We start from the raw sequence: 15880 nt of genomic DNA, 5'->3' as shown, positions 1-15880 counted from the left end.
ATAGCCCCGCCTCCCTTTAGCTACATAAGCGAAACTGCGACCGTTGAGTGCGTGAAGTGTCCACAGTTACACACTTCATATTTTCGGTTGAAAAAGTGCATCATCCGGGTACTTAAAGTGCACTTCTTTTTTGAGGATTTTAAATGTGAACTCACTACTCACTATTTATACGTAGATTTATATGTAGAATAGTGAACAAGTGTGCGATTTGAGACGCACCTATTGTAATGCCCTCTTCTTCGCGACTCACCCTTAACCCCACAGTCAGCGCAGCATTCCCCCCTACTGTCCCCGGACAGTACTACACATCACCATTAGGCATAATAACACCCATAGAAACAATATTACAAATACCCAAATCATTAAATAGATGGTACAAATAAGTACTACCATTTCTGTGACTACACAAACAGGGTGTCACAACTACACATGCTGAGTTCAACTTACAAAAACGTGTGAAATTTCTCCAGTGCCCATGATCGTGCCTGATTAATGCAGATGCTTTTACCAACTAACACAGAAGCTTCCTCTTTCTGTTATAAGGCTGTCAAAAACAATGATAAACACAGTTGAAGACACAGCAATTAATCTTCACATAGCTCTGATTCTTGTTTGCATCATGTGCTATGGCTAGAGAGATTCTTACACAGCCTTGACACATATGGTGGATCAGGATATTGCACCTCGTAACTGATAATCGGCTCTATGACTTCCGAATGTTATAACGAAATGTTAATTTATGAAAGTATCATTTCAAATACGGTAGAACAGCACTTCTATATACTGTACCACTGCTGTGTGCCGCAATGTACAGCATCTGCTAAATGTAACTATTTTCTCATTTTTCCACTTCTCTCTGCTTTAAGTCCCCCCAACCGGAAACTGCCGAAGGTTCTGAACGTGAAACGCGGAAGTCACGCCTGCATAGAGCCCATTGGATCGGTCGTCACATTGGATCGGTCGTCACATTCCTGAGGACTCTAGCACAGCAGGTGTGTGTTTTTGCTAGCTGCAACCAAAAATGAACAAGGCATTTGCATAGTGCATTAAATATTAATAGATCCACCACTATAATAAAATCAAAAGACAGTGCATGCTAGTATTTTAAATCACAGGACTAACAACTGCCTTTCACAATGGTATAAGTTTGTCTCAGGACCTTTAAGCCTTTATAGAAAGAGGATGCACTTATTTTGCACCACTAACTAAGAATATTCTGCAGATCTTATATGACAAACCTGAATATTTATGTTCATTTGTCTTCATCACAAGCCTGTTGTCCCAAGGTCTGGGTGAGCATTCGCTTTTAGATAGAATGCATCTTTTGTTCCGACACTTTAATTTTTGCAATTTTACATGTCTAATACATGCATGGGCAACTTATAACACACCAAAGACACAGAAAAACATGTGTTCGCGCCATATGACCCCTTTAATATAATTCAATTCTATAGGGAAAAAGCTCGAATAGCATATAATTAAATTTACTCTACAAAACTGTTAGCACTACTCTTTTAAGAGAATTTAAGCGAAATGAGGGGCACTGCAGATGGGTGTTACTGGCAGTTGGGTGAACATTTTGTCTGTTCTGTATTTGGTGATGTTCACCACTAGATGGTGCAACAAACTTATTGAACCAGATTTAATATGATTAAAGAAGACAGTCCAAATTTGTACAGGGTCGAAAAACTAAACTCTTGTGTGAAATTAAACACGGTTAACGTTTTATTACATTTTTATTTCAGAGAAGATAAAACAAAGCTTAAATCTATAAGAGAAACATTTTGACTAACATTCACACATAAGCTGAAAGAGCAGCTAATGGTATATATATTCACATTTATTTTAAAATAACCAAAATTTATCTAAGTGCATAGTCTCTATTTGGGTACTGGGTGCAAAAAGATGCACAGATAAATATAGTTGTGTCTTAGAACTGTTCAGATAGAGCACATATCCAAGCCTCAACTCAGTCCTGTATCTCCTTCAGATCTGAGGAAAGCACAAACACATTTATGTTATGTATTATTTCTTACGATACTGTGGAAAACAGTTGTAAATATTAAAGCTGTACCTCTTAACCGAGGAGAAACCCAGCGTGCTTTAGGATCAGAGCAGTATTTTCCACTCTCTGTGTAGAAACTGTTGTGCAGGACAGATATACCAACATGTTAAAGACAAATTAAAATAGCCCAAATATGAACCTTTGTGATATTACTCTGTGTAGAGGAAGCTTACATAATGGCATCGACACATGGAGCAAGAGCATTCTGATGCTTGTATCCAACCAGTTTTATGTCAGATGGGATTCTTGCCTTTGACACCTCTCTACAGCAGCTGACCCCGACTCTGGTTGGCCGACGATCTGAGAAAGAGAGTGAGAAAAACAGATTGAAATCCAACGACCTGTGTGAAACCCAGGTCTGAACTTGATGTGATCTTTAAAAAGAGCTCAAACTGTGATTCAGCCAAATGCAATATAATGCCAGATTCACCATCCTTTAATTCTTAAATATAAGAATCATTATATTAGATGCTAGAAAATCTAAGCCTTAATTAAAACATTAAAATAATCCACTACAACTAAACCAAATACACACATATTTGCTTGACTAACTGTTCATTCCCCCCTATAGCTTCAACTCTTACTTACTTTCGCATAGTTTTGTAGAACACGCTATGATAAATGCTCTCTCTTTTATAAGTTATTCTTAATGAATGTAAAAATATAAATCAAGTACAAAAATCCATAGAACTGTCATTTAAAATAAAAGGCATTGAAATGCCCATGTGTTGAGTATTCAGAATTACTAAACTCACAATTGCCCTGCTGTTCAGAAATGCACACAAGAACCGTCAGCATTAAAGTTATTTTCCAGCAGATGCTGGAATGATGCATGATGCTGAGATGAGATTTTCAGAAGGCCAGTTGAGGAAAATGTCTGCAGACTAGTTTTGTGTGAGTGTGAGCTAGACACAAACCCTTTTATAAGCTTTTTTTTTGCAACAGGACATGCACTTCCTGTGCATCACTAACCAGTAAGAATAACTGGCAAACGTATCAAATGTGAACATCTATTATTTTTCATCATAAGATTGCCCATCAAGATAGCTTGACTTGTGTCTGTATATGAACTACAGGAGTAACAATGTTTAGATTTAGGTTTAGGTACTTACAGTTGCCTAATGCACCAGTGAAACATCCCATAAGGGTGATCATAACAGCAAAGATGAATAATCTAGATGTCCAGCCCTGCATACTGTAACTCTTGGTGTCCACACTAAAGATGTTCAGTGACCTGGTCAATTAGGTAATGTTTACTCTAATCGTGCCTTACACTGAGGTCTTTTATAAGAAATACTATGCTGGAACATGCGTCACAAACATTACCACCACAAAACCATCGCATCAAGTGAGAAATATACCCTCACAAAACTCACACCTCTCACCCACATTATACAGCAGAACACATAGTCAGCATAATGTATGAGCAAACAATACCCCCCATTTAAAAGAAAACACAAAATGATAGTGAAAGAGTGCAAATCATCTGTTTGAATTACTGGTGCATTTTTTTACATACAGTAAATGATACTCAAAGACAGACGGACTCTATAGTATATACTCTGTATATGTGACTGCACACTGCAGATGATGTTTTGGTGTTGAAATGAATTAGGTTATGAAGGTATTCATCACTTTATTAGCAGCACTCATTCTCATGACGTGCATCATCCCTCTTGAGTTATTACAGTATATTTCGCATTATACATACAAATATTTTTATTGACAAATCCCATGTATTTTAATATTATAAGTATTTCATTTAAATACACAATTTACTGTCTATTACTATAAGCAATAACAAATTTAACAATAAAATCTCTTAAACGTGAAACTGCTAGAAAAGTGGTAGATCCAGCTTTGTGCTAAAATCTTATAGATCCATTAGATTCAGTTCAGTAGTTTTTGTACTAGGTCTAACTAGGTTTTTCTTCTTCAGGAAAATGACTTTGTCGTTGTGTCCTCGTGTTCTCGCTCTACGTCATCAATAACCGTCAAAGTCCATTCCAATACTCAAGAACACAAGAACAGAGAACGCATGAAAGTACCCGGAACACGCTTGAAGTCGTATTTGAAATGATACTTTCATAAGTTAACATTTCTTCCTGTGAAACGCTGAAGTCATGCATGCATAGAGCCCCTTTTTACAGCAGGCACATACGCTGTTTCTCCATCTGACAACAAATGAACAAGGGATTTAGCACAGCTTCAAGGTAATAATAGTTTTGAATTTTTCCTTATGTTTCATCATTTCATTTATTATTTAGTTTAATATTCATTTGGGCTGGCCGTTCTCTTGTACCTTGTCATTGACAAGTTATCAAGAAGATTGGCCTTCTTTTATACAAGCTTTTCAAATAGACTACACGTGTGGGATTTTTCTCCTTGAGAAATATTCTGTGCAATAATGCAGTGACAGATTTGCAACATGATCGTACAAACACTCACTAATTACAGAAAGATCACCCCTTTTACCAATTCCTGCCCAATCATTGTTTAGTTTGATTATTAATTGGCATTATTTTTATTTAGTATTATTATTTTGTTTTTACAATAAAACATTGGCAGTTTTACACGTGGGGGCTGCTTCGGGGGTTCACGGACCACGACAGAAAGTTAGTGTGTAACCCTTTGTTGGCATTGGCATTGATTGCTATGATTGTTTAAAGTATAGCCTACGTCTGGCCTACCATTGGGTCTCTTTGGAACAGCGTGGCATAGGCATCAAAACAAGAAACAACCTCCAACTTTTAAAAGAGAAGCTGAAGAAGAACATTTAGTACACATAAATTCAGACTGACTTGACCTGTCTGACCTCTTGGGTCTTTTAAAGACTTTGGATAATTTTGGTAGTGGTCTAGACATCATGTTTTGGACCACATGGGTTGATGCTAGTTTATTTTGAGCTCTGTAACAGAATAAAATGCTAGATTTTATGACTAGAATACTAAATACATGACATGCTAGTGTGTACAGTAAGGTTTTTCATGTCATTATAAATTCTGTAATTTCATTATACTTGATGACTTCAATTTACATAAATTGGTGAATTTTCTTCTTTACCCAAGGATCATTATAAAATCTGCAGAATTTCCCCCTTTCAGTTTCAAGGTTGACAATAGATATAAGTTGAAAACATAGAAATTAAACCTTACATATATTTTGAATTGTAACATGAATTTGATTGTTACATTACACCCTTGATACATGGTAAATTTTTATTTTGCAGCTCGTAACCGACGATAGGTCAGACGAAGAAATGGTCTGCAGTCAGACTAGTTATGAAGGTGAAAGTTAGGCTCAAGTGTTTTATAAGCTTTTAGAAGCAGGATGTGAGCTTCTTTCACACCACTAACCAGTCAGAATATTCTGCAAACTTTATGTGACAGACCTGTAAAATTTATGTTTACAGGTTAAGTGGTCTTCATCAAAAGCACATTATGGTTGATAGCTTGACAGGTGTCCTACATCTCCCCCAGCTGCAGATGACTTAAAATGCATCAACTCGAAAAGGATTGTATACTGCACATTTGCACATGTGAAACACTTATAAGGGTGATCAGAACAACAAAGACAAATAATCTCCAAAGTCTGTGGAGTCAAGTGCATGTTACCTATCAAGGCACCTTTTAAAACAAGTACTATTTAGTCAAGAGCACATAACCTCACGACCTGCATATGTTATCGTTCAATCTCACAGATCAGATCACCATGACTATTGCTCATCTGCCTTAAGTCGTTAATTAAAAGGAACTTAAGAAATGTGAGTGATATTGATATACTATCTGTACTTGAAAAATGCCATGTTGTTTCAACTCATGGTTGGATAAAATATGGACCAAGCTGTGGTTTAAAATAACTCAGAATAGGCCTGAATATTTATTCATGGTGATGAATATCATGGTGAAAGAGTTAAAGGTGTGATGAAGTGGTCTTGTTTATTGTTTTATACTGTTGTATGAGGTCTACTTATGACGTTCGTGTGGTTTTTACATTTAAAAACATCAAAATCAATATGTAATAGGCTATTTTCTACCCGGGTTTCGAGGCCGGCTTGACAAACGATCCGCAATGAAGACTTGGAAGTAAACGCCCACTCTTATTATTGGATAGCAGTTTGTGTAGTAAACTTAGTTTGAGCCTTCTGTGAATTTGGTTAGAGATGTAATGTTAGGTTACACATTCGCCCTATTCGCACAGGATTAGTATTATCTGGGGACCTCGTGTGATTTATAAATGACCTCCCCACATCTGTATTTCGTGTGGTGCATTCGCACGGGATAAATGAAGCCTGTGATTTTACTCAAATTTACTGACTTATTTTCCGGATGTGATGGCAAGGCTTTGCGTATAGTTTGTATAGCCTATAGTTGTATGGTGTTTAACGATTCGCACGGGATTAAGATCACATACAACCTCTGCAAGTATTACAAATGACTAGAGGTCCCCAGGTAACACTAATCCCGTGCGAATAGGGCTCAGGGCATATCAAGCGATCTCTAACAAAGCAATAGTGACGCATAGTACAAATATGTTGTACTCACATAAAATTGCTGCGCCATTCCTATCGGATCCAATATATAGCACTGCTTTTTAATTTTAGTCTCTCCACAAATCCATCGTCGACCTCTGCCTTGTTCACAAAGGAATCTGCGGTAATGTTTTACCCACGTGAGCTGGAACGTCTTTAAAAATAAACTTCAACCACGCATTACTAATGTCGGAATCCGAAGGAAGGTTATGCAGCGACTGTGTTCTTCCACAACCAGGCACTGATTCCACAATATTTTGCGATCTTAAAGGCATGCTTATTGCTTGCTTGCTCTATCTCTATCAGTGGGCGGGGCTAGTGAAGTGGTCGTTGATATTTTTCTGTGGAGGCGGTGTTCAACCTATCAATGACGTCATAGATAGATGCATTCCAAGACCTGGCGTTCGCTGAGCCTGGTGTCAATAACAGTTGTAATCTCAGTAACAAGGGCGTTTTCAGTTCTGACACTTACAGGATGTTCGCGTGATTACGATTCCCTCTTATATAACAAAAGCTCGGGTTAAAATTGAGGTCTTAATTCATCACCCCTTTAAAATCATCAGTTTCTATCAATTTATACCAAAACAATACTCAAAAGAGAAAGATATACATATAAGATGTATATATAAGATGATTTTTTTTCATTTCAAATATTCGTTTTACACATAATTTACTGTCTATCTTTAAAATATTTTAAAAATACAACAAATCTCGTCAACTTTGAAAATGAAACTGATTTTAAAGGTGCAAGTGGTTAGATATGGGTATTGTTCATTGTGTGTTCGCACTTTTACACTCCTCATCAGATGGTTTGAGTAGATCCTCCCAGTGAAGTTACTGATGGATGTGTGTAGATGTTTTGGACCACACGATCTGATGCTAGTTTTTTTTATCACTGTAACACAATAAATTACTAGATGTTATTACTAGAATACTGAACTTAAACCACAGTATGTAAACTTTAAACGTTTTTTTTTGTCATAATAAATTCTGTGACGTTTCACTAAACTTGCAGCTGCGTTCAACTTACAAAAACTTGGGGAACGTTTTCTTTGCCCATGAACGTGGCTTAACGCAGTCGCTTCCTCCATTAGTTTCGAAGCTGTTAAAAGAAATGAAACACATTAGTTTGGCCTGTCTAGAAAGAATCTACAATTGACAATTACTTCATTAGATGAAATGTGCAAAATACATTCATGGAAAGTTAAAAGATAGAACACAACACAGAACTCTGCAACTCAATAAAATACTAGATGTCATTACTACAATACCATGCCAACTCCATAGTAGCATGACTGTGTACATTTTAAAAGTATTTTATGTCATTATAAATTCTGTGACATTTTACTGCAACTGTTGACTTCAACTTACTTGCAGATTTTCTTCCATGCCCACTTTTCTCTCAAGAAAACACAGTGGGTTTTCACTTCTGTTTTAAGGCTGTCAAAAACAATGATGAACACAGTTGAAGAAACAGGAAAGTACTTCACATGAATCTGATATTTATTTGTGACTGACGTGTGTTCTGTCTTTAAAGAGAATCTGATTCTTACATTACTGCCTTGATACATGGTAAACTCTGATTTTGTAGCCTGTAACCGATGATTGAATCATTCACAATATTCCTGGAGACGTTTGTACAGCAGTCGCTGAGTTTTTGGGCTAACAAGAAATAAACAGTCATTAGCATAGTTCTTAAATATCAATCGATCCATCAACATTATCAATAGACATTACAGTGCATGTGAATCTTTACAACCACTTTACTCAAAACTGCCTTACTGCTCAAAAACACATTATGAGCCATCAGCATTAAAGAGATTTTCCAGCAGAGCTGCATGATGCTGTAGTGAGATATTCACACGGCCAAAAGAAACAGCGCCGAAATAGTTATGAAGTTGTAATTAATATTCTGCAGACCTGTAAAACATTTATTATCTTCATCACAAGCCCATTCTGGCTGCTTGATATCTTGACATGTATTCTATATTTCCACCAGCTGCAGGTGACTCAAAATATGCTCAACACTGAATACTGTAAGATGCCTAATGGATTAGTGAAACATCCCAATCACAATAAAAAAGAAGAAGAATCTGAAATCCAGAGAAATTTAGCATTTTGTCATTTAGTCAATTGAAAATTCTGTATGAAGGCATCTTTCAAAACACATATTATTTAGCACAAGACCTCATTCTTACCTGGAGATGTTATCATTAACGGTATCACAGATGCGATTACAACTATGACAGCCAAAGTTCTTATAAGAATTTGTTGTTTTTCCATGTTGACAGTTGATCTTCTGCTCTGCCTTCTTGGATTCTATCTTCTCTGCCTTATGAGAGAGAATACATTTAACTCTCTTGCTCATCTGCCTTAAATAGTAAATTAAGGGGAACTTAGAAATTGCGAGGGTCACATCCGGTCCTTTAGAAGCGAGTTTATTTTTATGAATGATTTCATCATTGTTCTTTTGTATCCTCTTGGGGCTTAACATGCAGAGGTGGGGGACTTGACATAAGATATTACCTGTTAGCTTTGGAATATTTTTAAACTTTGAGAATTTATTAGACCGTAGTTGGGTTCAGAACGTTATCAATAAATACTATGTAATTTTGAATCCTTCTATCAGTCAGTGATATTGGTTGTGGTAAATATATAATGAATGCAGAGACCAATGTTGTACACGGTCATACAGTAGTTCAGTGTATTTCTGTATAAGAAAAAGTAGTCGTCTAAATTCTGTAGTTGAGTGATATTGAAATACTGGATCATTTCCTAACAAATACTATGTGGTGTCAACCCGTGTTTGGGTCAAATTTGGCCGTGGGCTGAAACATGCATAGTTGCACCTCTTCCACTATAAGCATCATCATCCTGTAGCATAAAATCTTATTTTTTAAGATTGCTCTAAGAACAATTGAACACAGGAAAAACATCCTGATTTAGTTTGTCATAATTCATGCAGGGTTAAAGGGATAGTTCACCTCAAAATGAAAATTCTGTCATCATTTAACAGAAAACCATTGGTCCCCATTGAGTTGCATTGGTTGTGTGTCCATACAATAGAAGTGTATGTGGACCAACGGTTTTTTACCAACATTCTTCAAAATATCTTCTTTTGTGTTTTGCTGAAGACAGAAAGTCAAGAGGGTGAGTAAATGATGATCTCTTCAAGTATTGGCTATGACTTCACGACAAAGACACTTCCCTGCTCCTCAAATACATCAAACATTAGTCTCTATACTGTATGTAGTGTTATATATGATAAAATACAGAATATATTCAAACAATAATGCTGAGAAAAATGCAATATGGATGCTCATTTATTGCCTGTGACTGAAACATGTGAACCAGGAAGGAAGAGCTGACGTCCAAATATTAGTTCACCCAAGAAGAGTTAGGGGGTTTTGATGGCACATTTTTCCATTTCATAATATATTTAGACCTGAATGCTACATCCATTAGATTCCTTTGAAAACGACACAACATAGCTGGACACTTGTTGGACTGATACCGTTATCTAAAGTGTCTCTTTGGGTTTAGAACGGATTCAAATATGTACTTTTCATATTATTTGTACATTCGTCGCTACTTGATGACTATCCCAGATTATCTGAAAACACTCCTAACATGAAACATGTAGTCAGAAACATGACTACTGGGCATTTGATCTATATATGGTTATTGACTTTTTGTATGAAGGAACCAGATGTGCATCGAACTGACTGTAGGTGTGAAAATCAGGTCTTAACTGGAGGAGATCTTTGATAAGAGCTCAAACTGTTATTCAGCCAAATGCAATATAATGCCAGACTAGATTCACCATCCTTTAATTCTTGATTAGATGGTAGAAAATCTGACCATTAATTAAAACAGTAAAAACAATTCACCACAACCAAACTGAAAACCCACCTGTTCTACATTCGCTTGACTAACTGTTCATTCTCCCCTAGAGTCAACTCTTTTGCTACTTACTTTCGCGTAGTTTTGTAGAACATTCAATGATAAATGCTATATTATTTGTAATTTGCTTAGGAAAAAAAGCATCTTCTTAATTAATATATGTAAAAATAAAAATCAATTACAAAAAAATTGATAGATGTCATAATAAATAAATGCATTGAAATGACCATGTGTTGAGTATTCAGAATTACCAAACTCACAATTGCCTTGTTGCTCGTCTTTGTCGTTAGTTTGAGTAGATCCTCCCACACGAGTGAAGTTACTGATGGATGATGATGTTGGTGTAGATGTCACCACGTGGGTTGATGCGAGTTTATTTTGAGCTCTGCAACAATAAAATACTAGATGCTATTACGTATAAGTATAGTATACTAAATACATTTAAAGGTTTGATCTGACATTTTTGTCAAAACTAAGTTATTCAGATTCTTATTTTGTCACAACTTATTTACATTATGTGATGTGTTTTTCTTTCTTGTTTACATTTTAGGACTTTTTTTAGGAAACAAAAAGTTTTTAACTACAAAGTCAAATGCAATGCAACGGCTTTGAAGCGCAACACTGTATCTCTAAACTGCTCAGATTGAACCTTATAATTCCAAGGTGACAATATGCTAGGGTTTACTTTTTAAAGGCTTTTTATGCCATAAATTCTGTGACGTTTCACTACGCTTGATTCCTTCAACTTACCTAAACTGGCGAAGTTTCTCTCTTACCCATTGTGCTTTCCAGTCAAGGCAAAATATCCCCCTTTCTGTTTTAAAGCTGTCAAAAACAATGATAAACACAGTTGAAGAAACAGGAAAGTACTTCACATGAATCTGATATTTATTTGTGACTGACGTGTGTTCTGTCTTCAAAGAGAATCTGATTCTTACATTACTGCCTTGATACATGGTAAATTCTGATTTTGTAGCCTGTAACTGATGATTGAATCATTCACAATATTCCTGGAGACTGTTCTACAGCAGCTGCTGACACTTTGGTCTAACAAGAAATAAACAGTCATTAGCATAGTTCTTAAATATCAATCGATCCATCAACATTATCAATAGACATTACAGTGCATGTGAATCTTTACAACCACTTTACTTAAAACTGCCTTACTGCTCAAAAACACATTATGAGCCATCAGTAGAGACGGGACGTTTGACACTAAGGCTTCGAAGCCTGTTTTACGCTATTGAAGCAGACTGGTTCGAAACTGTGTCGAGGCTTGTATCAAATGTATGTGATCACGTGACCGATGACGTTTGAGGCTTCATACGTCACAATTAAACACCTGAAGCGATGTGACTGATTCAAATCTTTGCCGTGCCTTCATTCATTATAAGGAGACGCAAAATGCTCTTAATGCAAATCAGAAAATCTAAATCCAGGGATGTCCTTATAATCAGTTCCACCATAAGAACTGAATTGCATATTGCAACATATTTTAAACATTTTACTAGTAAAGTGACATTTCAAAACGTTGTAACGCTTTCATGTGTGGACAATGATTCTCAGACTGAAGATACAGCTGGTATTGCTGAGTATTGCTTTTGTGTTAACTGGAATCAACAAGATGTGAATCATTAGAAAGTGGCTTCTATAATTGCAGCTGACCACTAGATGACCACTAGATGTCACTGGTAGGGTCTGTCTTTGAGGCTTTGAAGCTTTGAATAATTTTTGGTACAATCAGGAAAAAGCCTCAAAAGCTTCACAAGGCTTCATCTGCCCATCTCGAGCCATCAGCATTAAAGAGATTTTCCAGCAGAGCTGCATGATGCTGTAGTGAGATATTCACACGGCCAAAAGAAACAGCGCCGAAATAGTTATGAAGTTGTAGCCTTATATTAATATTCTGCAGACCTGTAAAACATTTATTATCTTCATCACAAGCCCATTCTGGCTGCTTGATATCTTGACATGTATTCTATATTTCCACCAGCTGCAGGTGACTCAAAATATGCTCAACACTGTATACTGTAAGATGCCTAATGGACCAGTGAAACATCCCAATCACAATAAAAAATGAAGAAGAATCTGAAATTTAGCGGCTTTGTCATTTAGTCAATTGAAAATTCTGTATGAAGGCATCTTTCAAAACAAATATTATTTAGCACAAGACCTCATTCTTACCTCCTCCAGATGTTAACGGTATCACAGATGCGATTACAACTATGACAGCCAAAGTTCTTGTAAGAATTTGTTGTTTTTCCATGTTGACAGTTGATCTTCTGCTCTGCCTTCTTGGATTCTTTCTTCTCTGCCTTATGAGAGAGAATACATTTAACTCTCTTGCTCATCTGCCTTAACCTGTTTAACTCTGTGCTATTTTTTGGATTTCCGCCTGAATTTAACATACCCAATTTTAAAAGCACACCATACCCACATAGAGAGGTGTAAATAAGAAATTCTTGTGTCATTTTACAGCAAACCTCTCAAAATTACAAAAACACTATTGAAAGGGATAAACATGATTGTCTGTGTTGTCAGTCCTATGAGAAACAAAGAAAAAAAGGCGATTTTTTTTCTTTATTTTTTCTAAACTCTGTGTTTCAAAGTGTATTACTCTGCCCGTGTCCTCCAGGAACCTGCTGATAGCATTACTTGATTCCAGCAAATGTCTGCAAATAGAAGTACAAATATTTTTTTCTCTATCCCATACTACTGAGGAGTTATTCTAATGTACTCTTGGGAAGGCAAAGTGGCCTTTTTTGTGATTTCCACCTGATTTTGGCATACCCAATTTTAAAAGCACACCATACCCACATAGAGTGGTGTAAATTAGAAATTCTTGTGTCATTATATAGGAACCCCTCAACATTTCATAAAATACTGTTGAAAGTGATAAACATGATTGTATGTGTTGATAGTCTTATGGTAAACACAAAAAAACACAAGGCGCTTTTTGATTTTTTTGTTCTAAAGTCTGTTTTTGAAAGTGTATAACTCTGGACCTGTTAATTCCAGAAACCTGCAGACACTTATAGTTGATTCTAACAGGCCTCAATAAATACTGGGAAAATATTTTTTTCTCTATCATGTTTTATTTAATTGTTATTTTAATGCACATCAAGGAAGGCAAAGTGTCCCTTTTTGGTTATCCAAGTTTCTAAGGTCTCCATCTTCCAATAGTGCAAAAAACAAACTATTATAAGGCACATTAGCACCCAAATTCTACATTTACTTTATGATAAACATATCAACATGATCAGATGACACTATAACACAAAACAGGCAGTTTACATGAATGCTTTTTTATATGAAACAAATAGTAATATTATTATATAACATTGTAATATAACATTGTTATTCGAGTTGATACCAACACTGCTCAGCAGTAAAACATTTCTTCTACATCATAGAACAACATAGAGCCGTCTTTCATGCCACCTTAACGTTATCGTTTGCAATACAAATAATAACATAGGAGCATTGAAGTGTCGTTCAACGCACTGAAACAGAATAGATCGTTCTTTCGATGATAAAGAGCAGATTGACGCGTCGTTTAGGGTTAGTCGCAAGCTAACATAGCTCCCGGTGCGTCCTCACACAAACCACGTTGCACATATACGCTTAATAACTCCCCAAAACATATATGCAAAGAAGCTAGATGTGGAAAATTTACTTACTTGTACAGATCCGCTCTGTTTTCTTCAAGAAATGCTGCGTGCTATTCTCCGAAGCGCTTTACGTCTATTTAAATCCCTTTAAACCCCATACTTCCGCCTGTGCACCGACGAAAATCCTTCTCGGATGTTTTTAGTTAGTAGTTATCCTATTTGGAAGTATTTTTTTTCCAAACAAACATTGGTGTTGAGTTTGCTAATGGCGCAACCAAAATTGCTACTTTCTTGTGGTCTGCCTCCCCTGTTGCGCAACGCAGCCTCTGGTTCGCCTATTTGGCCAAATGAGGGGTGTACGTAAAGGTCAGAGTCTGAGCTTCCGTTTAAAATGTATGTAACTATGGCAAGCCATAATGTAACGTGGATAGACACAGGTTCAGACATTTTACTGAATTTTTAACTATCCAAGCTTTTATCGTTGATGGGAGACATTGAAAGCGGATATTTAACTTTTAAAACCACGACAAGAGGTAGGAATGGACTTATTTTGTAGAAAACAACCTAACGAAAAAGATTATGTAGCATTTGTGGCTAAGTTTAATGGTGGGATGCAGTTATTAGCTTCTATATTCGATGGATGTGTTGTTTGTTTACAAATATCAATTTCATACATAATTCATTCGACTTGCATTCGATCTGTGGTAAAATATCAATAAATCCAACTGGAGATCTATATTTTGTAGAATACGAGCTTTCATTTGATATATAACTTCACCTTATCGGACATTCTTGAGCGTTATGAAAAATGTTCATAATCATAAACATAGATGATTTTAAAGGGGCTATGACATGGGGATATGATGAATTTCAGCCTAAATAAGTTTTTTTCTGTACGATAAACAATAGTTCACCTCAAATGAAAATTCTGTCATCATTTAACAGAAAACCCTTGGTCCCCATTGAGTTGCATTGGTTGTGTGTCCATACAATAGAAGTGTATGGGGACCAATGGTTTTTTACCAACATTCTTCAAAATATCTTCTTTTGTGTTTTGCAGAAGACAGAAAGTCAAGAGGGTGAGTAAATGATGATCTCTTCAAGTATTGGCTATGACTTCACGACAAAGACACTTCCCTGCTCCTCAAATACATCAAACATTAGTCTCTATACTGTATATAGTGTTATATATGATAAAATACAGAATATATTCAAACAATAATGCTGAGAAAAATAACTAAAAACCAATATGGATGTTCAGTTGTTGCTCATTTATTGCCTGTGACTGAAACATGTGAACCAGGAAGGAAGAGCTGACGTCCAAATATTAGTTCACCCAAGAAGAGTTAGGGGGTTTTGATGGCACATTTTTCCATTTCATAATATATTTAGACCTGAATGCTACATCCATTAGATTCCTTTGAAAACGACACAACATAGCTGGANTAGGGCTGCTCGATTATGACAAAAAACATAATCACGATTATTTTGGCCAATATTGAGATCCCGATTATTTAACACGATTACTCATTAACTTTTAAAACAACATAGAAAATAAATAACTTTGCTTTTAAACTGTGAATTCAATTGAAAAATAAATGTAAAGAAATAGCACAGCTGAACCACTGTAAAAGAAGGGGGTGCGCTGTGGATTTATACCACGAGAAAAGAGAGGATCCTTGCAAAATGGAATGTGGCACAATAATCGTTTTACCTCGATTATTTTGTTTTTGTAATTGTTGAAGCCAAAATTGACGATTACAATTAATT

The 15880-nt window shown here is 36.1% G+C and overlaps 1 protein-coding gene across 2 annotated transcripts; it reads right to left on the bottom strand.

The window, feature by feature from the left end:
- Window positions 1-1696: 1696 nt before the first annotated feature.
- Window positions 1697-14425, bottom strand: LOC130546938 (eotaxin-like). Of its 2 annotated transcripts, XM_057322492.1 has the most exons (10): window positions 14180-14425; window positions 12684-12814; window positions 11438-11546; window positions 11250-11324; window positions 10760-10884; window positions 8150-8258; window positions 7968-8036; window positions 7627-7698; window positions 7385-7491; window positions 2252-2365 (listed from the first exon to the last, which is right to left on the bottom strand). In XM_057322492.1, exons 2-9 carry the CDS (start codon window positions 12763-12765, stop codon window positions 7476-7478), a joined length of 657 nt encoding a protein of 218 aa, XP_057178475.1. In that variant the 5' UTR covers window positions 12766-12814; window positions 14180-14425; the 3' UTR covers window positions 2252-2365; window positions 7385-7475. The 2 variants fall into 2 exon arrangements, with proteins under 2 accessions (XP_057178476.1, XP_057178475.1); XM_057322493.1 differs by lacking the exons at window positions 7385-7491; window positions 7627-7698; window positions 7968-8036; ... (4 more) ...; window positions 12684-12814; window positions 14180-14425 and adding exons at window positions 1697-1992; window positions 2075-2142; window positions 2821-3116 and having other exon boundaries at window positions 2239-2365.
- Between the last annotated feature and the right edge of the window lie 1455 nt (window positions 14426-15880).

Source organism: Triplophysa rosa, linkage group LG23 (assembly GCF_024868665.1).
Source record: "Triplophysa rosa linkage group LG23, Trosa_1v2, whole genome shotgun sequence".
NCBI classification, from domain to species: domain Eukaryota; kingdom Metazoa; phylum Chordata; class Actinopteri; order Cypriniformes; family Nemacheilidae; genus Triplophysa; species Triplophysa rosa.
This window is presented reverse-complemented; position numbering and strand designations above follow the sequence as displayed.